At 50.1% G+C, this 23,902-nt stretch overlaps 2 protein-coding genes across 2 annotated transcripts; both read right to left on the reverse strand.

The window, feature by feature from the left end:
* Window positions 1–1,603: 1,603 nt before the first annotated feature.
* TMEM221 (transmembrane protein 221) lies at window positions 1,604–9,956 on the reverse strand. Its single transcript, XM_027548199.1, has 3 exons — window positions 9,321–9,956; window positions 6,790–6,875; window positions 1,604–4,290 (listed from the first exon to the last, which is right to left on the reverse strand). Exons 1-3 carry the CDS (start codon window positions 9,638–9,640, stop codon window positions 3,821–3,823), a joined length of 876 nt encoding a protein of 291 aa, XP_027404000.1. The 5' UTR covers window positions 9,641–9,956; the 3' UTR covers window positions 1,604–3,820.
* Window positions 6,790–21,675, reverse strand: NXNL1 (nucleoredoxin like 1). The gene is made up of 3 exons (XM_027548200.1): window positions 21,159–21,675; window positions 16,440–17,117; window positions 6,790–6,875 (listed from the first exon to the last, which is right to left on the reverse strand). The coding sequence occupies exons 1-2, from the start codon at window positions 21,482–21,484 to the stop codon at window positions 16,787–16,789; spliced, it is 657 nt and encodes a 218-aa protein (XP_027404001.1). The 5' UTR covers window positions 21,485–21,675; the 3' UTR covers window positions 6,790–6,875; window positions 16,440–16,786.
* Between the last annotated feature and the right edge of the window lie 2,227 nt (window positions 21,676–23,902).

Raw genomic sequence — 23,902 nt, forward strand, 5'->3', positions numbered from 1 at the left:
TGGCGGGCATCCAAAAATTAATAGTTCTTCTCAATCACAAATAGCAGAGTTAAGTGCTTTCAATATCCCATTTATGCCTGCTGTTGCAAAAGTGCCTTGAAGCTTGAACAGATGCTATCTATACCTCCATCCCCTCCACAGTAGTCTCTATGTGATGAAGGCCACTCACAGTAAATCCCTGTGGCCCTGCCTGGGGCCTCCTGTGGTCACAGGTGCATGTCTAGCTGGTACACAGGGACGGCCAGGAACGTGAGGGGTCAGCCCCGCAGGAACAGATCTCAGCTAATGCTGGATGGTGATGAGAGGATAAATACCCCAGCCCCTTGCCCCTGGAGTGGGACCAATTGCCGTGTGTGTTCTATGCATCTCCCTGGGGTCCCCAGTGGGATGGAGTCCCAATTGCCCTCAGGGCCATCTGCTCATTGGTGCCCACTGCAGGGCTCTAGGGCTTCTGGGGGACGTTGTTGTTTAGTCACTAAGTTGTGTCCAAACTCTTTGCAACCCCATGGACTGAGGCCTGCCAGCTTCCTCTGTCTATGGGATTTCCCAGGCAAGAATACTGGAGTGGGTTGCTGTTTCCTTCCCCAGGGGATCTTCCAGACTCAGAGATTGAACCCCGGTTTCCTGCACCGGCAGTTGGACTCTGTCACTTCCCAGGTAAACCACATCTCAGCAATCGTGTCAGTCTTTGGTTCTGATGACCCCAAACCAAGGCCACATCTTTGACAGATGTTGTCTACATCTTAAAGTGCGCCAGACTGCTAATAGTGACTTGCGTTGGGGAGGAGCCACTGACACCCTTTCTGATTTGGTCCTCACAGCGGTGCTATGTAGGAGCCGGGGGAATTTGCCTGATTTTTAAAAATGTATTTGTTTATTTGGCTGCATCCAGTCTTAACTGCCATACTTGGGCTCTCCTGCTTTAACGTGAGGGCCCCGGAATGAGCAGGCTCAGTAATTGTCGCGCAAAGGGCTTTGTCGTTCTGTGGCGTGTGGGGTCTTAGTTCCCCGGCCAGGGATTGAACCCTCATCCCCTGCGTTGCAAGGCAGATGCTCAACCGCTGGACCACCAGGGCAGTCTCTGGTCCAATTTTTATAAAGAAAGAAACTGAGGTAGAGGTCGCATGACCGCTCCCTAAGCCAGGTCTGCACCAGCTGGCTCCTGGAACACCAGACTTTCACCATTTAAAAATGTGCAGCTCAGTGTCAGTTCGTGCATGGACCGCCTGTATCTAGTTCCAGAACATTCCCATCACCCCAAAGGAGACCTCGTCCCTATTAGCCATCACTCTCCAGTCCCCACCCAGCCGCTGGCAACCACTAATCTACACTGTCATCGATTCGCCTGTTCAGGACATTTCATATAAGTGGGATCATACACCACGTGGCCTTCCGTGTCTGGCTTCCTTCAGCCTGACGTTCTGTAGGCTCACCCGTGCTGCAGCGTGCCAGAGCTCCACTCCTCGTCACGGTTCAGTACTATCCCGTTGTATGGAATATTATCGTATCACCACTTTGTGTTTCCTCATTCATCTGTTGATGGACATTTGCGTTGGTTCTGTCTTTTGGTGATTATGACTAGAATGAACACATACGTACAAGGATTTGTTTGAACACTTGTTTTCAATTCTTTTGAGCTGCCTTAACTTTTGTCCGTCTCCCCTGGTCCTGGCCTTGGGTGTGAGGCCTAGAAGTTCAACTTCTAATTCTCCTGACCAGTCCAGGAGATGAGGCACTCCTCACCCACAGCCACCTGGGGTCCTTCCTCCTCAACTCTCTTGCCCCTCTTCAGAGTCCCCAGGGCCTCCCCCATTCCAGAGAGTTCGCAGAAAACTGGAGTCTCCAATGTTTCCCCGGCGTGTGCTCTGTCCTGGATCCATGTGACAAGGTTACGTGCTCCTAGCCATCACCATTGCTGTGTGGTCGCACAGAAGCGGCCTTGCTTCTCCGGCCTCCGTTTCCTATCGGTGAGCGGGGTTGTCCTAAGAATTAACTAAAGCCAAGAAGTGCCTGGTGCGTGTCTGCAGTACCAGGCATGTGACATGACATGGTTTTTTTTGCCTGCACTGTGTCTTGGTTGCGGTCACAGGCTCTAGAGCCGGGAGGCTCAGTAAGTGCTGCCTGCGGGCTCCCTAGTTGCAGCTTCGTTGCCCCATGACATGCGGGATCTTAGTTCCCCAACCAGGGATCAAACCTGCATCCCCTGCATTGGAAGGTAGGTTCTTAACCACTGGACCACCAGGAAGTTTGATATTTGTTCTAACGTTATCCTCTTCCATTGATATTTTCATGCACACCAAGAGGCTGGATACCCCCTGAGACAGGTGCCATATAGGAGGAGGAGGTTTGTGTAGGCTCCCAGGGGGCTCAGGAAGGATGTGGCCCAGGGGAGTGGGGCATCCAAGTCTCTACCTGATCATTGGCTTGGGGACCAGCCTCCCCCAAGGCTGCTGGGCGCTGCCACCTCTCTGCCCATGGGGACAGGTCCTGGGGTCTTCAAGCCACTGTGTGGCTGAGCTTTCTCCACTAGTGGCCCTAGGTGGCCCAGGAAGGGAGGGACAGGCTGGGAGACTGCTGAGGACACTTGTCCATTCGGAGTGGCGGCAGGAACCAGGGCATCCCCACCCGCTGTGATATTTATATGCATGAAGATTTGTGGGAAATGGATTCCAGACTTGGCTCTACAAGGGGTACACTCTGTCCCCCAACTCTTGCCCTCCCCACCCCCACTCCTTCCAGTGCACCCTTCATCCTAGACCTAACTTGGCCATGAGGCACATTTGGTTGTGGCTCAAGTGACATGGAGATAATGACATGGAATTTATTTTCCAGTTTTGCGGGACAGGGATGGGGCCAGGACCTCGGGAGACCCCTGAGGATCTGAAGGGCTCAGACCCCTGAGGGGCTCTGAGTTAACCACCAAGCCCCATAAGTTTCAAGAGTCCCAGAAACCAGCCATCAACCCACATTTTCTTGCCACCAGGCACCCCAACCTAACAGAAGCACAGGTTGACAAGCATTGAGGACCTGCTGTGCACAGGCCCCTGGAATGACTCATATAGTGTCTCACAGGAGCCCTAGAAGAAGGAACCACCTCTGTTCCCATTTTACAGGCCAGGAAACTAAGACACAGAGTGGTGAAGCCCTCAGCCACAGGCACAGCCAGGAGCCTGGATCCAGGTCTCCAGGTGCATCCGTGGCCCGGGGCTGCTCTGAGCTCGACACATGCAGGTTTCAAATGCTCACAGCCCAGAAGGAGTCGCAGAGTCTGAGACTTGCACTATCAGCAGCATGGAGGTTACAGGACCCAGGTTCGAATCCAGGCTCTGATGCTCAGTACTGGCCATGGGACCCTTGGTGAGTCACTGCCCCTCTCTGGGCCTCGGTTTCCTCATCTGTAAAATGGACGGAGATGTTTAGAGAACCACTTTCTAAGCTCTCCCCTCCCCCTCCTGCCTAGAACAGAATTTTATTCATTCTGGGCAGCTACATTTCCTTGTCTCCTCTATGCTGAAGTGTGGCCACATGACTGTTTTGGCCAGTGATGTATAACCAGAAGAGTTCCAAGGCCTCTCAGGAAGATTTCCAAAAGCTCCTGAGTCAGTCCTGGCCTCTACTTTTCTCTCTGAGTGAGGAGGTGAAGGCTGGACCCCCAGCAGCCATTCTGTGCCATGAGGCAAACTTGAGGACAAAACTCAGAGATGCTGCGAACTGAGAGAGAAATCAAGTTGTACTGCTACTGTGGTTGAACCTGGAGCTATTTCTACAAGAGTCCTCTTCCTGCTGCCTGACACTAGGTCTCTATCCCTGATCCTTGGGTTCACACCAAGGTAGAGTCCTTCCCTGAACCCGCTGGCCTATGGCCCAGGATGCTGCGCATCTCATGTGTGACCTCTCCCCAGCGCCCCTCACTGGCAGACAGTGTCCGGTGCATGCGGGATGCAGGCAGGCAGCTCTCCCGGCCTCCTCCCATGACTGCAGGTGCTGTGTCAGTGACCATGGGTCTGAGGGAGTCCCCCAGCTTAGGGAAGGATGAGTAGAGAGTCCAGTGATGAGTACCCTGCTGGGGCTGGGCCCTGGGGCCGGCCTTGGAGACTTCAGCAGGGCGGACAGGGTCATCTTCAAAGTGTGGTGGGGACAGTTCATGGACGCCCCGGCGGGTGGTCCGGGCAGCCTGGAGCAGAGTGTGGGTCAGTGCTGCCACCAGGACTAGAGCACCCAAGCCAAGGATGGAGGCAGCTGCTGCACCTGTCTCGATCTCGAAGAGCAGCAGGGCGTAGATGGACAGTGCTGGGGAAGGAAATGGCTCTCATTCAATGTTTGATCCCCAAGCCCTGGAAGAGCTCCCCAACACGGAAGGCAGTTGTAGAAAACTGTACATTATGATAGGCACATAGACTAACTCATCTAACCCTTCCACACCTGACAAATGTGTCACCATCACATCCATTTTACTGTGTGTGTAGACGCTCAGTCATGTCCAACTCTTTGTGACCCTGTGGATTGTAGCCCACCAGGCTCCTCTGTCCATGGGATTCTTCCGGTAAGAATACTAGAATGGGGTGCCATTTCCTCCTCGCGGGGATCTTCCCAACCCAGGGATCAAACCCTCATCTCCCGCTTTGGCAGGAGGACTCTTTACCCCTGAGGCACCAGGGAAGCCAGTGTTATGTGTACTTAACCACAATTGAAACAACCCAGATCTCAGACTTTTGCAATCCTTGTGATTGACCTGGAGTAAATCACAGTCCCTCTCTGACCTCAGTTGGCTTATCTGAACAATAAGACAGTTGGCGACCTGACCTCAAGGACCGGTTCTCTGTTGCCCTATCCAATGTCCGGTTGGCACCTTTCTTTTCGGTGGGAACTATCCTGTGCATCGTAGGATATTTAGGAGCTTCTACCCAGCAGATACCAGTATACCCTCCTCCATCCTATCACGAAACCAAAAATGTCTCCAGATATTAATTGCCCAGGGTCCCCTCCGGGGCAGAATCAGCCTCCATTGAGAGGTGCTGGTCCAGTCCCTAACCCCACCCTGTTCACTGGGCTAGGAGGACTGACCCGCTTCCCTGGCATCAGTGATGTATATGGTCCTAAGTCTTGGCCAGTCAGAGTGTTGCTTCCGCTGGTTGTAGTGATTGGTGCGTGGCTATCACATGACCGGAGTTCAGCCAATCAGAGTCAGCCCTGGGACCTTTGCCTGGACTATGGGGATAGGGGAATTTCCTTATGGCAGCAATTAAAGAATTGCCAGCCTGGTGTGCTGCAGTCCCTGGGGTCGAAAATAGTCGGACATGACTTAGCAACTGAACAACAACAAAAAAAGGAGAGCGGCTCAGAGTTGGTGGGGGATTTCTTGGCACTTTGTGGACTGTTTTTAGGCTTTCTCCAGCTCTGCACTCTTGCTTTTGAACATGCCACACTGTATTATGTCTGGCATATTAAAGCGAGGCCAAGGACTTTTTTTGCTCTAAACGTTTTTAAAAGGTCTTTATAATTATTATTTTGGTTCTGGTTAGCAATGAATGAATGACTGGCTGGACATGCTTGGGAATTCTTGCTGAGTGAGGTCACCTAACCTCAAAAAGAATATAAATGGGAGCTGAACAAATTCTTAATTTAATGCTTAATGAGGCTGACATAGTTTTTGTGCCCTTTGTGAGTTTTTGTGTATTTTAGGACAAGAATATTTTATTCTCCAAGTCTCTAACAGTTTTGTCAGCCCCTGAAAAGGCTTGAGGTCATAGGTACTATGTTGAAAGTGCTTACAGATAAAGACTTCTTTCTCAGGGCACAGTGGGTGAAGAGGTGAAGTGAGAAGCATTTTTTTTTTTTTCTGACCTCATTTGAGTGCCTAGATCCAGCCACACCTGAAGCCACTAACCCCTGACCTTTTCAGATAGATAAGTCACTCCATCCACTCTCCTTTTTTAAAAAACCCCACATCCAGAGTATTTTATTAAGTCAAACAACAAGAGCGATCCAGAGTTAGTTATCCTGTGTGTACAAATTCCCACAATAAACCCTAGGCTCATATTTCATAAATTATCTTTTAAACATATCTTCCAAACTTCTATTTCTCTATTGTGGTACTAAGGAAAAAAACAGTAACAGCAAATCCCTTGTTATTCAGTAAGCTGATTTTTTTTTCCTCCAGTAAAACAGGTAATCTATAGGGCTACTAGAGATCTATGGATGATTTAACAGAGTCTCCAGAATCAGCGACATATTTTTCAAGATTGGAACAAAACATAAGATGTCAACAGTCTCTTCAAAGAAATGTGATGATCTGATTTCTTTACCAGCATGTGTGGGTGATCAAAGAAGAGTTACAAACGAGGGAAGGAAAGACTGTGTGTCCTTCTGGCACCCAAGTTATTAGATTTTACTCTGCTTCATATTTGGGAATTTAAAATTGCATTTCTGGTTTAGGAAGCTTTTTTTTTTTTTTTTTTCTTAAGCCCTTCTTAAGCTGGATTCTGATATTTGTGATCAAAACACAGGTTTGCTAAGGCCAACCTGTGAAACATTATCTCCAGAAACCAGCAAAGACTGGGAAACTTTTGTTCAAACCAGGTGTAGACAAGTGATGAATCACGAGTGTTCTGAAGACAACCACCATTTATGGAATCCCCATTGGGATCAGATGCCAGCCATGTGCACAAGTGTCAGAACCAAGAGTGAGAAAGGTGGGCTGGCTCCAGAGCTGACCCTAATTGTGGGGCCATTACCCTTGGCTGCTCCAACTCAGGCTCCTACACCCCATGTTCTATCCTGAGCACATACCTGCCAAGTAGACGGAGACCCCACAACAGAAGAGGCCGAGAGCCACATGTCTGAGGAGGCGGCAGTCATAGAGAAACCAGTCAGACCTGGCAGGGAGGGGGGCAGGAAGAAAATGGACTCAGGAGGCAGAACTGGTAGAAGAAGCTTGGGGAGGAGAGGAAGGGAGAATGGTCCAGCTCTGGGGAACTGGAGATCCATGTGAGGACCCAAACATCCACCCATGTATCCATCCCCCTCCCTGCTCAATCATTCTTTACCATCCGCCACCATTTACTATCCATCCATCCACCTATCCATCTGCACGTATTCAACCATACAGCCATCCATCCATTTAACCATGCTGTGTTAATCCATCCACCCATTAATTTAAACAGCCACTATCATCCATTATCCATTTGTCATTCACCATCCATTCATTCATCCATCGATCCATCTCCCACCCCTGACCCACCCATCCATCATCTGTCTCCCAGTCACCATTCATTGAGCCAACCAACTGTCTGTCCATTCATCCATCCTGTCATCATCCATTCCATTCCCCTCCCCCATAACCCACCGATGTAGTGAAAGTGAAAATGTTAGTTGTCTCTGACTCTTTGCCACCCTGTGGGCTGTAGCCCACCAGGCTCCTCTGCCCATGGAATTTTCCAGGCAAGAATACTGGAGTGGGTTGCCACTTCCTTCTCCAGGGGATCTTCCCAACCCAGGGATTGAACCTGGGTCTCCTGCATTGCAGGTAGATTCTTCACCATCTGAGCCATAAGGGAAACAACCTACTTATATACATCAGTCCACTAGAACATCCAACATTTATGAAGCAGCCGTTGCATGTGGATACTTGCTAGGCACCTGACTTCCATTATTTTACTGACCATAAGCTTATTTGGGAATGAGGAAACTGAGGTGAATTTGTTATCAGCTGCAATAGAAACAGAGATTCCCAAGAGCTGTGTGCATTGAGGACATAATTTTGAACCTGGCCCTATGTTAAGTTTTTCTGCTGTGTGCATGCTCTTCTCCAGTCCTGTGAGATCAAGAAAAGGAGCTTCCATCATTGCTCACCTCCCACCAGTACCGTAGAAATGGCTTCCTCCCTCTTTCTGCCAACTCCCCTCCTGACCCCTTTTCTGCACAGTAGCTAGAGTGAGTTCTTCCAAACCCACTTAAGTCAGATTATGCCCCTCCTGGCTCACAGCTTTCTCAGTCAGAGTAAAAACCTAAGAGCTTCACCAGAGCACAGGAACCTCTATCCAATCCAGTACCTCTTGGACTTCCCTGGTGGTCCAGGAGTCAAGACTCCACACTGCCACTGCAGGGAGTGTGGGTTCTATCCTTGGTCAGGGAACTAAGATCACGCAAGTTCCACGATGTAGCCAAAAAAATCCAGTACCTCTCACTTCCACTTCCTGGTCCTATCTCCCTTATCTACCCCTACCCCAGCCACACCAATCACCTCCATCCCCCTTTAACACCTCAAGCTCATTCCTGCTCCAGGGCCTTTGCACATGCTGGTCCCGCTGCCTGGATCACAGTCCCTTAGATCTTGAGCCTCCTTTCCTTCTTCAAGTCTCAGCTCAGTCCTCCCTTGATGGTAGGACTCACCCCCATCCCCATGATGGTTGGTGTCATCCCTACCCTTTCCTGCTCCACCACATTACCTCATTTTCTTCCCTTTCCAGCATTCATCACCATTTGACATTATTAATCTGTTTTTCTTCTTCATTATCTGCATCCCCAGGAAGGTGGTCCAGATCCACTTGGATCCTGCTGAGTCCCCAATACCCAGTACTGGTCTCAGCCCCCCTTGAACTAGCAGATGGAGGGTGCATGGTTTGGATAGGATTCAGTGGTAGAAGCGCCCATCTGATCAAATCTATGGAAGCCTGGGCCGGGATCCTGGCTCCCCTCCCCCAGGAAGGTGGGACAGCCAAGTCTTTGGCTCAAGGAACGGTCCTCACTCCACATGCAATGCCCCACCGCCTGTGCCCATCTCCCTGAGCTCAGGTGCCTGATAAGGAACCCTACCCTCACCCCCACGCCCACCCCTAGCCAGGGCACAGGTTTCTGGCTCTATCAGCTTCAAGTTCAAATTCAGTCCACTCCCTTCCAATCTTAGCAGCTAGACTGAGCAGCCTCCCCTGTCTGAGACTAAACAGGAGGATGATCACGAATACCAGCCGTTCAGGGGGCTTCACTGTGCTAATCACAAGATGTGGGAGGCACCTAGAGCCTAGGGTTCCATTAAATAACAAGTGCTATCAACTGGGGCTAGCTGCTTCCAGGCCTTCTTTGAGCCTCAGTTTCCGCATCTGTGAAATGGGGAGTTGCAGCAGCAGTTGTACCTGCTGTAAATTTTCAACAAATATAGGAGAGAGGGAGGGATGGATGGAGAGGAGAAAGCGAGGGAGGGAGGGATGGACGAAAGGAGGAAGGGAAAGGAAAGCTCTCCCCCAAGCTGAGGCCCAGAGAAGGGCAGCGGCTCTCCCGGGCTCGTCCAGACCCCAGCCAGGCAGTGGGGCCGGTCCTCCTACCTGTTAGAGCCCGGTCCCCGCGCCATCTCGGCGCCCAGGTGGCCGCAGAGCGCGGCGAGCAGCAGGCAGGTGAGGCCCAGCACCAGGGCAAGCGCGGAGAGCGCGGCTGCCAGCGGCAGCAGCGCCCCGGCCGCGTCCTCCGGCAGCCGGGGGCCGGCGCCCAGCTCCGGGCCCAGCCCGTCGATTCGCGGTCCTCGAAGCTCCGCGCGGCCCGCCTGCAGCTGGAACAGCAGCTGCGCGCCCAGCGCCGCCAGCACCGCCGCGGGGATGCCCAACAAGACCATCGCGGCCAGCACCCGGCCGCCGTACGACCTGGCCATTGGAGGGGTCCTGCGGGCCTGGGGGACAGCTAAAGAATCAAAGAGATTTTAGGAGGCAGGGCAGTTGAGGAGCGTTCTAGGGCCCTCGGCGGTCCAGAATGGGGCGGTTTTTGAAAGTTGGAATGGGCACAGAGAGCTTGGGACGCCAGTCGCGGTGGGGACGAGGAAGCGCTGGGAAAACTTGAGACGAAGTGTCCTCTCTCTCTGGGGACCCTGTGGGCGCCAGCTCCCGGCCTCCGGGCTCTTGGGGGGCGTGGCCAGAAAGGGGCGGGGCGAATAAGGGGCGGAGGCGGCCCCACGTGGGATGAGGGCACAGTGGCTGTGTCCAAGGGCCCTCACGGGCCACTAAACTCATTAAAGTGTCCCCCTTTCCCCTCCCGCCGCTCCAAGCGCCTGTTTTATCGTTGTTTGAGGGAAAAGAAAAGAAACTTGCACGAATTTTTAAATAATTCACTTTGTTACGCGATCTCTACCCGCGGACCTGGCAATTGACTGGGATGTCCCCTCCGCTCACCTTCTTTCAAGGCTGTGCAGAGACGTCACCACCTCAGAGAGGCCCTCCTGGACCTCCTCCCCAAGAGCACACCCGTCCTTCACTGCTAGACTTTGTTCTTCCCACGGCACCTTTTGGAGGGTTATTATTTCTTTAATTTTTTGCATTTCAAGAAGAATTTTTTTTTTTAATTTTTAAATGAACCTTATTTCTTGCATCTTCCCATACATAGAAAAACAGCATAACCATGAACTTGAAACATCTGTTCTTTGTGAGTAGCAGTAATATTTCACCAAGATTTATGTCTGATTACATGTATTCCTTAACAGCAAAACATATAAACTAGTTTCCTCCCACCTCTTCAGAGCAGCTCCTCAGAGCTGAGAGACTTATCTCCCAGGTTATAGTCCTCAGTAAGACCCTGAATAAAATTTAACTCACAACTCTCACATTGTGTATTTTTCTTTTAGTTGACAACACAATATATACATATGTATGTGTCTGTGTATATTTCTCTGTATATGTATATATTAATCACAAAAGCATTTAGAGTGATTATTATTTCCTGTCTACCAGGGCTTGTCAGCATGTCTTCCATATAATGGACCGGTATGGTGTTCTGTGGGATGTCAAGATATTTGGAGTCCCTAAGTACTCTTGCCTGGAAAATTCCATGGACTGGTAGGCTGCAGTCCATGGGGTCGTTAAGAGTCAGACATGACTGAAGTAAGTGACTTAGCAGCAGCAGCAGCAGTAGCAGCAAGGTCTATACTATGATAAGGAACAAAGGAACTGGCATTGCCTTGAGGCCTTAGAAAGCATCACTACGAACAAAGCTAGTGGAGGTGATGGAATCCCAGTTGAGCTATTTCAAATCCTGAAAGATGATGCTGTGAAAGTGCTGCACTCAATATGCCAGCAAATTTGGAAAACTCAGCAGTCGCCACAGGACTGGAAAAGGTCAGTTTTCATTCCAATCCCAAAGAAAGGCAATGCCAAAGAATGCTCAAACTACTGCACAATTGCACTCATCTCACATGCTAGTAAAGTAATGCTCAAAATTCTCCAAGCCAGGCTTCAGCAATACGTGAACCGTGAACTTCCTGATGTTCAAGCTGGTTTTAGAAAAGGCAGAGGAACCGGAGATCAAATTGCCAACATCCGCTGGATCATGGAAAAAGCAAGAGAGTTCCAGAAAAACATCTATTTCTGCTTTATTGACTATGCCAAAGCCTTTGACTGTGTGGATCACAATAAACTGTGGAAAATTCTGAAAGAGATGGGAATACCAGACCACCTGACCTGCCTCTTGAGAAACCTGTATGCAGGTCAGGAAGCAACAGTTAGAACTGGACATGGAACAACAGACTGGTTCCAAATAGGAAAAGGAGTACATCAAGGCTGTATATTATCACCCTGCTTATTTAACTTATATGCAGAGTACATATAACTGAACTGAGGCATCAACCAAAGTTATACGCTTGTTCCCGCTTCTATTCTGATTTTGGTTGCGATGTGAATGAAGAAGAAAGCATTCTCCGAGTCTGTAGCTCCATTATCAGGTGCCTGGTGCTGTGTTAATTTGCTCCAGAAGAGATTCCTCACTTAGAATTGTGATTTTTTTTTTTTAAATCACCACCTAGATAAATTTGTGATGATCTGTCATTTTTCCATGACTCAACTGGCTTTTATTAGTGGCCAAACAGAGGCCCTAAGGAGACTAGCCACTGGGTTGGAAGGCAGATATTCCAGGTGTAGCAACTGAGACACTTGTATGCAGAGCAGGGATAACTGCTTCAGAGACTGGGGAAAGGACGCCTCCTTGGGCAAAGGAGGTTTGGGGCAATTTAGAGGTATTCAGTTTGCAGCCTCATGTCTGCCTAAATGTACCCATCCCAGGTCTCAGAGTTCCACCCGTTTCCACCAGTACTGTTACCTTGGCATAACAAGCATGGCGAGGCTGACCATTTAATTTGTGACGGCAACTCTGCAACTCACATGCTTAGCTCCTAGGTTTGGTATTAAGTTCACGTATCTGCCTACAACCCCCAGGACATGGAAGACTCCTCCAGAACTCCATGGATGCATCATCAGTTCAGTTCAGTTGCCCAGTTGTGTCTGACTCTCTGCAACCCCATGAATCGCAGCACGCCAGGCCTCCCTGTCCATCACCAACTCCGGGAGTTCACCCAGACTCACGTCCATCGAGTCAGTGATGCCATCCAGCCATCTCATCCTCTGTCGGCCCCTTCTCCTCCTGTCCCCAATCCCTCCCAGCATCAGAGTCTTTTCCAATGAGTCAACTCTTCGCATGAGGTGGCCAAAGTACTGGAGTTTCAGCTTTAGCATCATTCCTTCCAAAGAACACCCAGGGCTGATCTCCTTTAGAATGGACTGGTTGGATCTCCTTGCAGTCCAAGGGACTCTCAAGAGTCTTCTCCAACACCACAGTTCAAAAGAATAAATTCAAATATATATATATATATATATATATAAGCTCATGGATATTCTTTGTATATATTCATAACATTTAATTTCTTTTTTCCCCTATGTATGCTGTAAAAAGAAGGTGCATGCCCAGTCGTGTCCAATACTGCAACCCCGTGGACTGTAGCCTGCCAGACCCATCTGTCCATGGGATTTCCCAGGCAAGAATACTGGAGGGGGCTGCCATTTCCTTCTCCATATTTATTTATTGTTAAGTTTTAAAAATATAACTGAAACTTACATGACATAAAATTAACCATTTTAACGTGAACCATTCAGAGGTCTTTAGCACATACCCAACGCTGTGCAACATCACCTCCATCTAGTTCTGGAATTTCCATTCCCCACCCCAACCCCCATTAGCAGCCATTTTCCATTCCCCCTCTCTCAGCCCCTGGTAGCCACTAATCTACCTTCTGTCTTCTACGGATTTGTCTTTTTTGGACATTTCATATGAAAGAAACCAGACAATACGTGGTCTTTTGAGTCTGGTTTCTTTCCCTGAGGCTAAGATTTTTAAGGCTCATCCATACTGTAGCACGTGTCATTCCTTTTTTATGGCTGAATAATATTTCATTGTATGAATGGACCACATTCAGCTTATCATCCATCTGTTGATGGACATTTGGGTTGTTTCCACCTTTAGCTGGTTATGAATAGTGCTGCTAGGAACAGGTCCATGGAGCAATTTGAGTCCTGGTTTTCATTTCTTTCGGGTCTATACCCAGAGTGGAATGGCTGGGTTATAATGGTAACTATAAGCTGTTGAGGAACTGCCTGTTTTACACAATGCCAGCACCAGACACCCCAAAATCATTTTACATTCCCACCAACAGTACACCAATTTCTCGATTTGCACATCAACACTTGTTATTTTGTTTGTTGATTATAACCATCCTATAGGATGAGAAGGGGTATCTCGTTGCAATCTTGATTTGCATTTCCATAATAACCAGGGATGTAGTGCATCCTCGCTGGCCAATGCACTTGTTAGCCATTTGCATGTCTTCTTTGGAGAAGTGTGTCTTCGTATCCTTTGTTCATTTGGGTTGTTTTGTCTTTTTGCTTTCCTACAGCGCTTGGCATCTCTGGCAGCACATTGCAGCACATTGCATACACTTTCCTGCTATCTGTGGCTGGGGGGTGGGGGCGAGGCGGGCTGCTTCAGGACCGCTGCTTCAGGACTACTTCAAGTGTCCACTGCTGCATTCCCTTTGTGTCTGGATCTGCACCCAGCACATAGTAGGTCCTCAATAAAGGCTTGCTGGACATGAATGAATGGGTTGCCTTGTACTCTGGCTCTGGAATTCTTGTAAAGTTTGAAATATCAAATCTGGAAAAGGTTTCAAAAGTAACACATTCCTGCTGCATCCAGAATCTAAGGGTAACTGAGGTCAACATGGCCTGATGCAAGCAGATCCCTGTCTTAATGTATCAGGTCTGAAAGATGACATAGCCATCATCTGGACTTTATAGAAGAGGAAACTGAGGCCGTGAGAGGTTCAGTGACTCCCTGGGCCACACACTCACCACAGACAGCCTGGCTGTATAAAACCAGTGCTTTATACTACTTTCCAGAAATGTTATAGATCCCACTGGTTTTGAATTTCCATGTCTTTTCTCCAACTTGGGGAGTCATTTATCTTTTTCAGGTTTCAAATTTTGGGGGTCTTTTGGGAAAAGTTTGTGAGCCTTGAGCCCCCAGCCCCGCACCTGATGGGTAAAATGACCGCAGGGTCGAGAGTACAGGGTGAACTTTCAGCAACAGGTGGCCTCTCTTCCCCTGGAGATTGGGGGTTAGGGATGAGCATGAAATGAAGCACTTGTCCAGCCCCAAAGCCTCTGCTGCTGCTGCTGCTGCTAAGTCGTTTCAGTCGCGTCCGACTCTGTGCGACCCCATAGACGGCAGCCCACAAGGCTCCCCCGTCCCTGGAATTCTCCAGGCAAGAACACTGGAGTGGGTTGCCATTTCCTTCTCCAATGCATGAAAGTGAAAAGCGAAAGTGAAGCCTCTAGGGCCTCCCAAATCCGAGTCTCAACTCCTTCCCCACTTACCTTTTCCCTGAGCTGGGAGAAGGTGTGGGTTGCATTTATTAGCATGTTTAGCCCCACTCAGACGACACGTCTCGCCGCCAGGCGGCGCCAGAGACAAAGTGAAGAGATAGGTGCGCGGGGCGAGCTCCAGCTCTGGCTCCTTGGCTGACCTGCTAGGTAGAACCTTATCTTATTGTCATTTCCCAGGAGAAAGAAGGCTTCCCAGGTGGCCCTAATGGTAAAGAACCCGCTTTCCAGTGTCCGAGACTTAAAAGACCAGGGTTCAATCCCTGGGTAGAGAAGATCCCCTGGAGAAGGGCATGACAATCCACTCCAGTATTCTTGCCTGGTGTATCCCATGGACAGAGGAGCCTGGAGGGTTACAGTCCATGGAGTCGTAAAGAGTCCCACACGACTGAAGCAACTTAGCACAGGAGAAAAGGTGGCTTAGAAAGGCGGAGGTGACTGTCTTAGAGTCACACAGCCAGGAAGTGTTCCCGCCTGGCATTTTTGATATCTATATTCTGCTGTCTCTCCATCCCCCACCCCCTCACGGGGAATCCTCGGGGTTCACCAACAACAGGGAGACTGAACCCTCGCTGTAGGTCCGGGACTCAGCGCACATGGTACCAAATACTGAACTGCATCTTTTGTAAACGATAAATCTGTTGTTAAAGGATTGTTGCAAGTTAGCGCATAAAATACGTGAACAACTCATTTAGCGTGTGATGGGCGAGCCGTTCTCAGCGCAATTCATTCGATTTTAGTTTGTAGTTTCCCTTTTTGCAACTATTAACCATCTCACCTCTTCAGTCTTAAAGATATTTCTGAATATTTTAAAATATGAGTCAGACATGCCACTGGAGAACCAAGACAGGCCCTGGGTGACAGATTCTGAGGGGGATCTCACCTAGAAATCTCCGTCATCCGCCCTGCCCTGGGTCTCACCCTCCATCTGTTGGCGGGGGTGGCGGGGTGGGAGTTGCGGGAGGGTGGGAGGGTGGTCAGAACTGACTCCATCAGGTCCTGCCCTGCTTCTCTCCGCCATGTCATTACACACCCCCTCGCCCTCACTCATTCCTGGAGGATGGGCCTCAAAAACACCTCGACGCCCCAATTCTAGGCTTTTCTTCCGCATCCGGGTAGCTCAGAGCAGCCCCACCCCCTACCTCCCCTCTGCTCCTGGGGCTGGGCTCAGAATAAAGACAGCTTCCATCCCCAGCCCTGGGGTTCGGCTTTAAGCTGGGTCGCCTCCCTCTCAACTGAACTGAACCTCCCTCTTCCTGCACTTCTCAGGTAGCCTTAGTGATAAAGAATCCGCCTGCCAATGCAGGAGACGTAAGAGACAGTGAGTTTGATCTCTGGGTTGGAAAGATCCCTTGGAATAGGAAATGACAACCCATTCCAGTATTCTTGCCTGGAGAATCCCATGGACAGAGGATCCTGGCAGGCCACACAGTCTATGGGGTCGCAAAAGAGTCCGATACGACTGAGCCACCGAGGACATCCTCCTTCCTGGACTGAACTCAGAGAGGTTCCTTCCCCTCATCCTGTCCCCCTTTCCCGCCCTGTTGAGCCCTTTTCAGAGATTGTGCTTGCTCTGCCAGCCAGCCTTCCACCTTGGGGCTCAGAACAGCTTCCCCCACTCTGGTCCCGCCCACTACCGGGAGGAGGGGTTTGTCTTTGTTCAGTCGCTCAGTCGTGTCTGACTCTTTCCGACCCCATGGGCTGCAGCACGCCAGGCTTCCCTGTCCATCCCCACTCCCGGAACTTGCTCAAACTCACGTCCATCTAGTCGGTGATGTCATCCACCCATCTCATCCTCTGTCGCTCCCTTTTCCTCCAGCCCTCAGTCAGGGGGAGATGAGGGCTCATCAAAGAATCGCTTTCCCCCTCGCTGTCCCCCGCCCCGCCTCCTTGTGTTCTTTCCTACAGGGGATTCAGAACAGCCTCCAGCCGCCAGTCCCACCTACCCTTGGGGGTGGGGGGAGGACTCATCACAGACCTGACCCTCTCTGTCCCCTCCCACCAAAAGGATCAGAGCAGCCGGCTTCCCCCTCCCCCCGGCTCCGCCCCAACCTTCCTCCTGAGGTTTCATCATAGAACTCCCAGTCCTGTCCACCCTCCAGGGGTCAGAACAGTCCCGCGGCCTCGCCCTCGGCCTCGCCCTCCTGTCCGGAGCCGCCCGCTCTTCCCCGGCCTCGTGCCCTCCGCGCAGCCGGGTCTACGCGGTACTTGCAGCGGCGCAGGGGCTCGGTAAGGCTCCGCGGCGCGGGGTCGTCCAGGTCCTCGGGCTGCAGAAAGCTTCGGTCCAGCACCTCAGCCGCCTCCTGCCAGTTGGCGAAGCAGGCAGGGCCCAGGCGCCGGATCTCGTCGGCCGCGTCGAGCGTCAGCACATCCCCGCTGGGTTTCAGCACCACGACAGCTGGCAGGCGCTCCACGGAGAACTGGCGCCCGAGGTCCCTGCGGGGCGGGTGGGTCAGTCCGATCGGACCCTCGTCCTAGATCCTGAGCTGAGGAACCCTCCACCCCTCCTCCTAGTACTTGCTGAGCGCCTTCTGTGTGCAAGTGTCCCATACCAGCCTCTAAGAATGCCCAGGAACCCAGAGAGGCCGGGGCCACCCTGGGCTCCTGGCTGTGCCTCCAACGCCCCAGACACGCACCCACCACAGAGCCTTTGCACTGGCCGTGTCCTCTACCTGGAGCGGTCTCCCCAGACATCTGAGGATTAAGACCCTGTATGCTGCAGACACCCAGCCTTACATTTCAGTGCCTCCCTGCCGCTCTCTCTGCTGATCCACGACTCTCCGCACCCAACGCACTGCATAGTTTATTTCTCCTGTTGTCATTTTCTCCCACAATAGAAAGCAGTTTCACTGGGGCACGGATTTCTGTCTCTATACCCGGGTGTCCCCAGTGTCTGAAACAGTGCAGGACACACAGCAGATGCTCAAAAAACGCACATGGGATGAGTGAATAAATATTGATCAATTCCATAAAGAGGTATTAAACTGGCTAAAGGACTTAGGGTCAGAGAGGGCCTCTCTCAGGAGGTGCCCTTGGAGCTGAGATCTGCAGGATGAGGAAGGGGAGAACAGAGGAAGGTTTTCCCAGGCAGAGGGCTCAGCTGGTGCAAAGGCCCGGACATCAGGGAGAGATTGGAGTGCGGCCCTGATCATAGTGCAGGGCCATGGGAAGAACTTGATTTTGTTTTCTGTATGAGAGGAAGGCTGTCAGAAGCCATCCACTGGAGACCCCAGACTTCATCTCCCATTTAGGCCAGAATCTTATGCAGTCTTCATAGAGTAAAGGAGGCTGCCAGGGCTGGGCCCATCCATCCACAGTTCTTAATTTGGGTTCTCAGGTGGCCCTTTTGCCGGCCTTCACGCAGAGAAACATAGGTGGTGCTTGCAAAATCCCAAAGGAATAGGTTGCCAGACTTAGCAACTAGAAATAGAGGATACCCTGTGTGAACGAATTTGAATTTCATGTAAACAACAAATAACTTTTTATAAGTATATCCCTGAATTATGTGGGACATACTTATACTCCCAATTCTCCATTGCTTATGTGAAATTTATATTGAACTGGGTATCCTGTATTTTATTGATTAAAAAAGTTGTTTTTAATTTGGCTATGCAGCCTAATTTGGCTTCCCTGGTGGCTCAGATGGTAAAGCGTCTGCCTGCAGTGCGGGAGACCCGGGTTCAATCCCTGGGTTGGGAAGATCCCCTGGAGAAGGAAATGGCAGCCCACTCCAGGACTCTTGCCTGGAGAATCCCATGGACAGAAGAGCCTGGTGGGCTAGTCCATGGGGTCGCAAAGAGTCGGACACGACTGAGCGACTTCACTTTCACTTTCATGCGGCCTATGGGATCTTAGTTCCCTGACTAGAGACCAAACCCACAATCGCTGCATTGGAAGTTTGGAGTCTTAACACTTGGACCACCAAGGAATTTCCCTGGGTATCCTGTATTTTATCTGGCAGCCTAGTATGTAGGAAGGGTAGAGGGTAGAAACTGTCTGGATACTTGCCTGGGGGAAGGGTGTCCGACTCTTTGTGACCCCATGGACTGTAGCCCACCAGGCTCTTCTGTCCATGGGATTCTCCAGGCAAGAATACTGGAGTGGGTTGCCATGCCCTTCTTCAGGGGATCTGCCCAACCCAGGTATTGAACCCTCGACTCTTCCTTCTCCTGCATTGACAGGCGGGTTCTTTACCACTAGCACCACCTGTTGTTGAGAGGACCCTGCCCCAAACAAAGTCAGTGTTTGGCTGTGATGTCCTTGTCGTTGGCATTTCTTGCCCCTCAGGAGGGAGATATTTGCCCTTTGGGGAATGGAGCCTCCTCAGCTGCAGAAGCCTGTGGGAGTGAGCAAGTTTGCAAACTCTGATAATCTTGGGTGGCGGATAAAGGTCTCCATGACCAGAAACTTCTACGTTTTGTAACAAAACTGATGAGATCAGTAAAATGTCCCAAAATCTGCAACTCACTTTCAAATGGTTCAGCACAAACTTCACACCAGTGGAGATAAAGCAAATAGAAACATATGAATAATCTTCATGGGGTTCATTGTGTGCTCCTTTCAACTTTTTGATATCTTTGAAATTATTCTTATCTCTCTCTTTTTTTTTTTTTTTTTCTCTTGGATGCTCTGTGTGGCTTGCAGGAAATTTTTCATGATAAAAACTGGGGGCTTAAAAAGAATGTAAGTCTGAGTCTTCCCTGGTGGTCTAGTGGTTCAGACTTCATGCTTCCACTGCAGGGAGCATAGGTTTGATCCCTAGTGAGGGAACTAAGATCTTGTGTGCCATGTGGTGCAACCAAAAAATAAATAAAAAAGAATGACAATCTTATTGCAGAAAAGGGGAAAGTGTGAAAATAGCCACAAATGATCACACTGTTTATCGGGCAGCTCACTGGAAAGCTTGAACCCAATCACCTCTCTCTCTCAGCTCCACTGCTTGTCTGAGGATCACAGGCCCACTTATTAGGCGACATTTGGGGCAGAGACATTACTTTGCCAACAAAAGTCCATCTAGTCAAGGCTATGGTTTTTCCTGTGGTCATGTATGGATGTGAGAGTTGGACTGTGAAGAAAGCTGAGTGCTGAAGAATTGATGCTTTTGAACTGTGGTGTTGGAGAAAACTCCTGAGAGTCCCTTGGACTGCAAGGAGATCCAACCAGTCCATTCTGAAGGAGATCAGTCCTGGGTGTTCTTTGGAAGGAATGATGCTAAAGTTGAAATTCCAATACTTTGGCCATCTCATGCAAAGAGTTGACTCATTGGAAAAGACTCTGATGCTGGGAGGGATTGGGGGCAGGAGGAGAAGGGGACGACAGAGGTTAGGATGGCTGGATGGCATCACCGACTCGATGGACATGGGTTTGAATAAACTCTGGGAGTTGATGATGGACAGGGAGGCCTGGCGTGCTGGGATTTACGGGGTTGCGAAGAGTCGGACATGACTGAACGACTGAACTGACTGACTAGGGCACTGCTACACACGATGCCTGCTGGCTTCCCAGGTGGGCGCTAGTGGTAAAGAACCCGCCTGCCAACGCAGGAGACAGATTCGATTCCTGGGTTGATCCCTGGGTTGGGAAGATCCCCTGGAGGAGAGCATGACAACCCACTCCAGTATTCTTGCCTGGAGAATCCCATGGACAGAGGATGGCTACAGCCCATGGTTACAGCCCATAGGGTCACAAAAGAGTCGGACACGACTGAAGTGACTTAACATGCATGCGTGGTACCTGCTGGCTTCTTTACAGTTCAGGGAACAGTTACAGTTCCCTGAACTGGCTGTTTTTTCTCTGAAATCCTCCGAGCCTTTGTGCTGTGTCTGTCCTCTGCCTGGAAACCCTTCCCTTTCCTAACTCTGTACCCTCCTTTCCTCCCTCCTTGGGGTTCTCTCTTTGAAGCCATTTCCTCTGGGAAGCATCCCCCGACTCCCAAATCTCAGCAAGGTCTCCCTGTTATATTTCACACGACACTCTCCCTTTCGCCTTTGGAACTGCTGCAGTTTGTTATTATGTATTTCTTTGGGTGTTTGAGTGTCGGTTTCAGGTTTGGCTCGCCCCCTAGGTGGTAAACTCCCCTGCAGCTGGGTGGAAATGGGCATAGGTGCCCCTCCCTCCCCCATCTCCACGCCTGACTTCTCTGTCCTGACTGGCCCCCAGAGGATGCTTTTATCAACTCCAGATGGAACAGATACACCAATAAACAAATGGTCTTCCTGGGTAGCTCAAATGATAAAGAATCTGCCTGCAACGTGGGAGACCTGGGTTTGATCCCTGAGTTGGGAAGATCCCCTGGAGAAGGGCATGGCAACCCACTCCAGTATTCTTGCCTGGAGAATTTCATGGACAGAGGAGCCTGGCGGGCTCCGGTCCATGCAGTTGCAAAGAATCGGACACGACTAAGCAACTAACACTTCACTTTCAGCAGAAACAGCCCCTCCTCCAGGAAGCCCTCCCTGACCTCTCCTCTTGTCTCACCTCCTCAGGTCATCCTCGAAGGGCAAGAAGAGCCACTTCTCGGGCATGTCCCTGAGGAACAGGTCTTGCTGCTCCTCCGTCGGGTCCTGGGACACGTACACCAGGGCCACCTGGGCTGCCCGCAGCACGTAGAACTCATCCGTGAGCCGCACGAAGAAGTCCCGGAGGATGGGTGCAAAGGCCTGGCACTCCGGGCAAGACCCAGCACCAAAGAACAGCAGCACCAGCCGGTTTTCCAGTCGACGGCTGAGCTCAGCCTCTGTGTCCAGCTCATCCTGGTCGCTGTTGTTTCGGATCAGGACGCGGCCAGAGAAAAGGGAGGCCATGGCAACTCTGGCTGGGTGCTGGGGACAGGGTGGAAGGACCTTGTGTGACCCTGAGCCTGCTGGCTGGCTGCTGCCCCAGGATTAGGAATCCTTAGGAGGCCAGTTTAGGACGTCAGTAATCTACCTAAACCTCGACCTGATTCTTTGCTGCCTCTGAGGGCAGAGGGCCAGCTGCTCATGGGCTGGTCTCAGGAGACAGCTGCGAAGAAACTAAGAAGCCAGTCAGACTGAGATGCAGGTGTGAAAATAGCTTATTCAATTGTGATGTAAAAAGATAAGTGAATCTTACTGAATACACTCAGGAATTCAATCTTCATAAATGCATTTGGTAATCCTAAATCACAAAGGCTCTACTAATTAATGACTGTGATTTCTAAGTTGTTGTTTGGTCACTCAGTCGTGTCTGATTCTTTGTGACCCCATGGACTGCAACACTCCAGGCTTCCCTGTCCTTCACACTCTCCTGGAGTGTTCAAACTCCATTGAGTCGGTGATGCCATCCAAATATCTCATCCTCTGTCGTCCCCTTCTCCTCCTGCTCTCAATCTTTCCCAGAATCAGGGTCTTTTCCAGTGAGTCAGCTCTTCGCATCAGGTGGCCAAAGTATTGGAGCTTCAGCTTCAGCATCAGTCCTTCCAATGAATATTCAAGATTTATTTCTTTGGGGATTGACTGGTTTGATCTTCTTGCAGTCCAAGGGACCCTCAAGAGTCTTCACATTTCAAAGGTATCAGTTTTTCGACGCTCAGCCTTCTCTGTGATCTAATGCTCACATCTGTACATGGCTACTGGAAAAACCATAGCTTTGTCTATATGGACCTCTGTCGGCAAAGTGATGCTTTTTAATATACTGTCTAGGTTTGTCATAGCTTTTCTTCCAAGGAGCAAGCGTCTTTTAATTTCATGGCTGCAGTCACCATCCACAATGATTTTGGAGCCCAAAAAATAAAAGTCTGTCCCCATCTATTTGCCATGTGATGGGACCGGATGCCACGATCGTAGCTTTTTGAATGTTGAGTTTACTGTGATTTCTAAGTTGAGATGAGTGTAAATGATATTTGAAGGTATCCGCCTGCCATGACCATGAGGTGCTTGAAATTATCTGAGATTTATGCAGGTGACAGAGTCATAGAACTGGCCAATAGCTGCTTTGATAGCCCATGAGAAAACACGCACAATTCCAGTTAGAAGTTAATAAGAGTCAACTATTTTTTTTCTTCCCTCCTCCCTCTTGAATTCTGTCTGGACAGCCCATCTTGAGATTCCATGGTGTCTTAAGTGTGAAATTCACCGTCATAGTATTTTGCAACCCTCTCCTATCAAGCCCTGGGGACTAGTTTCCCTCTCCTTGAAGCCAAGTTGGCTCCTAACTTGCCCCCTGCCTTTTTTTTAAGTTTATTCATTAAAAAAATATTTTTTAATTCATGGCTCTGCTGGGTCTTCATTGCTACTCGCAGGTTTTCTCTAGCTGCAGCGAGCAGGGTCTACTCTTCGTTGCGGTGTGTGGGTCTCTCACTGCGGTGGTTTCTCTTGTTGCAGAGCACAGGCTCTAGAGAACAGGATCAGCAGTTGTGGCACACGGGCTTAGTTACTCTGAGGCACGTGGGATCTTCCTGGACCAGGGATCGAACCCGTGTCCCCTGCATTGGCAGGTGGATTCTTAGCCACTGAACGACAAGGGAAGTCCATTCTTGACTTGCTTTTGACCAATAGAATGTGATGGAAGATGTGAATTCTCAGGATAAGGCTATTCTTGCCTCCCACGCTCCCTGTTTTGGAACGTGGCCTCCTGACATCCCATGTAAGGAAGTTGATCTAGCCCCGAGGTTGGCAGACTTTTTATGTAAAGGGCCAGGGAGTAAATATTTTCCACATTGTAGGCCATATGGTCTCTGCTACAACTTGGAATTCTCTCATTATGTGCGTGCAAAAGCTTCTCTAGACAATATGAAAATGAATTTATGTGTCTGGCTTCCAATAAAACTCTATTTACAGACATGGACATTTGAATTTCCTAGAATTTTCATTTGTCATGGGATACCAATCTTCTGACTTTTTTTTGTTTCAACTGTTCAAAAATGTGAAAACCATTCTTTGCCCATAGTGAGCAGGGTTTGGCCTGTGACCCTGTGCTAATCTACTGGTTCAGAAGCCACATGGAAGACACCTAGACGCCCAGCCAACTGCCAGGACCAACTGCCACACATGTGACCTTACAGCCTAGCTGCTAGCAGAATGTAGCAGAGTGCCTGAGCCAGGTGAGACCGGCAGAGGACCATCAGGTGTTACGACCAGGGTTGGGTTCTTGGCCTCCTTAATCAATAGAAATTGATCAGAGGCCAGATGAGAAGTTCAGGCAAGACTTTACTGGCAACCCTGATGTAGCAGTGGGGAGAGGGAACAAGTAACAGTTTCTGT

The sequence above is a fragment of the Bos indicus x Bos taurus genome, chromosome 7 (assembly GCF_003369695.1).
Source record: "Bos indicus x Bos taurus breed Angus x Brahman F1 hybrid chromosome 7, Bos_hybrid_MaternalHap_v2.0, whole genome shotgun sequence".
Lineage (NCBI taxonomy): Eukaryota > Metazoa > Chordata > Mammalia > Artiodactyla > Bovidae > Bos > Bos indicus x Bos taurus.

Coding starts and splice junctions, on each gene's coding strand:
- TMEM221 (XM_027548199.1), bottom strand. CDS start 9,640: ATGGCCAGGTCGTACGGCGGCCGGGTGCTGGCCGCGATGGTCTTGTTG. Junction 6,876..9,320: donor CGGGGACCGGGCTCTAACAG/GTAGGAGGACCG, acceptor CCTCCCTGCCAG/GTCTGACTGGTTTCTCTATG. Junction 4,291..6,789: donor GGTCTCCGTCTACTTGGCAG/GTATGTGCTCAG, acceptor TTCCTTCCCCAG/CACTGTCCATCTACGCCCTG.
- NXNL1 (XM_027548200.1), bottom strand. CDS start 21,484: ATGGCCTCCCTTTTCTCTGGCCGCGTCCTGATCCGAAACAACAGCGAC. Junction 17,118..21,158: donor TTCGAGGATGACCTGAGGAG/GTGAGACAAGAG, acceptor CCCGCCCCGCAG/GGACCTCGGGCGCCAGTTCT.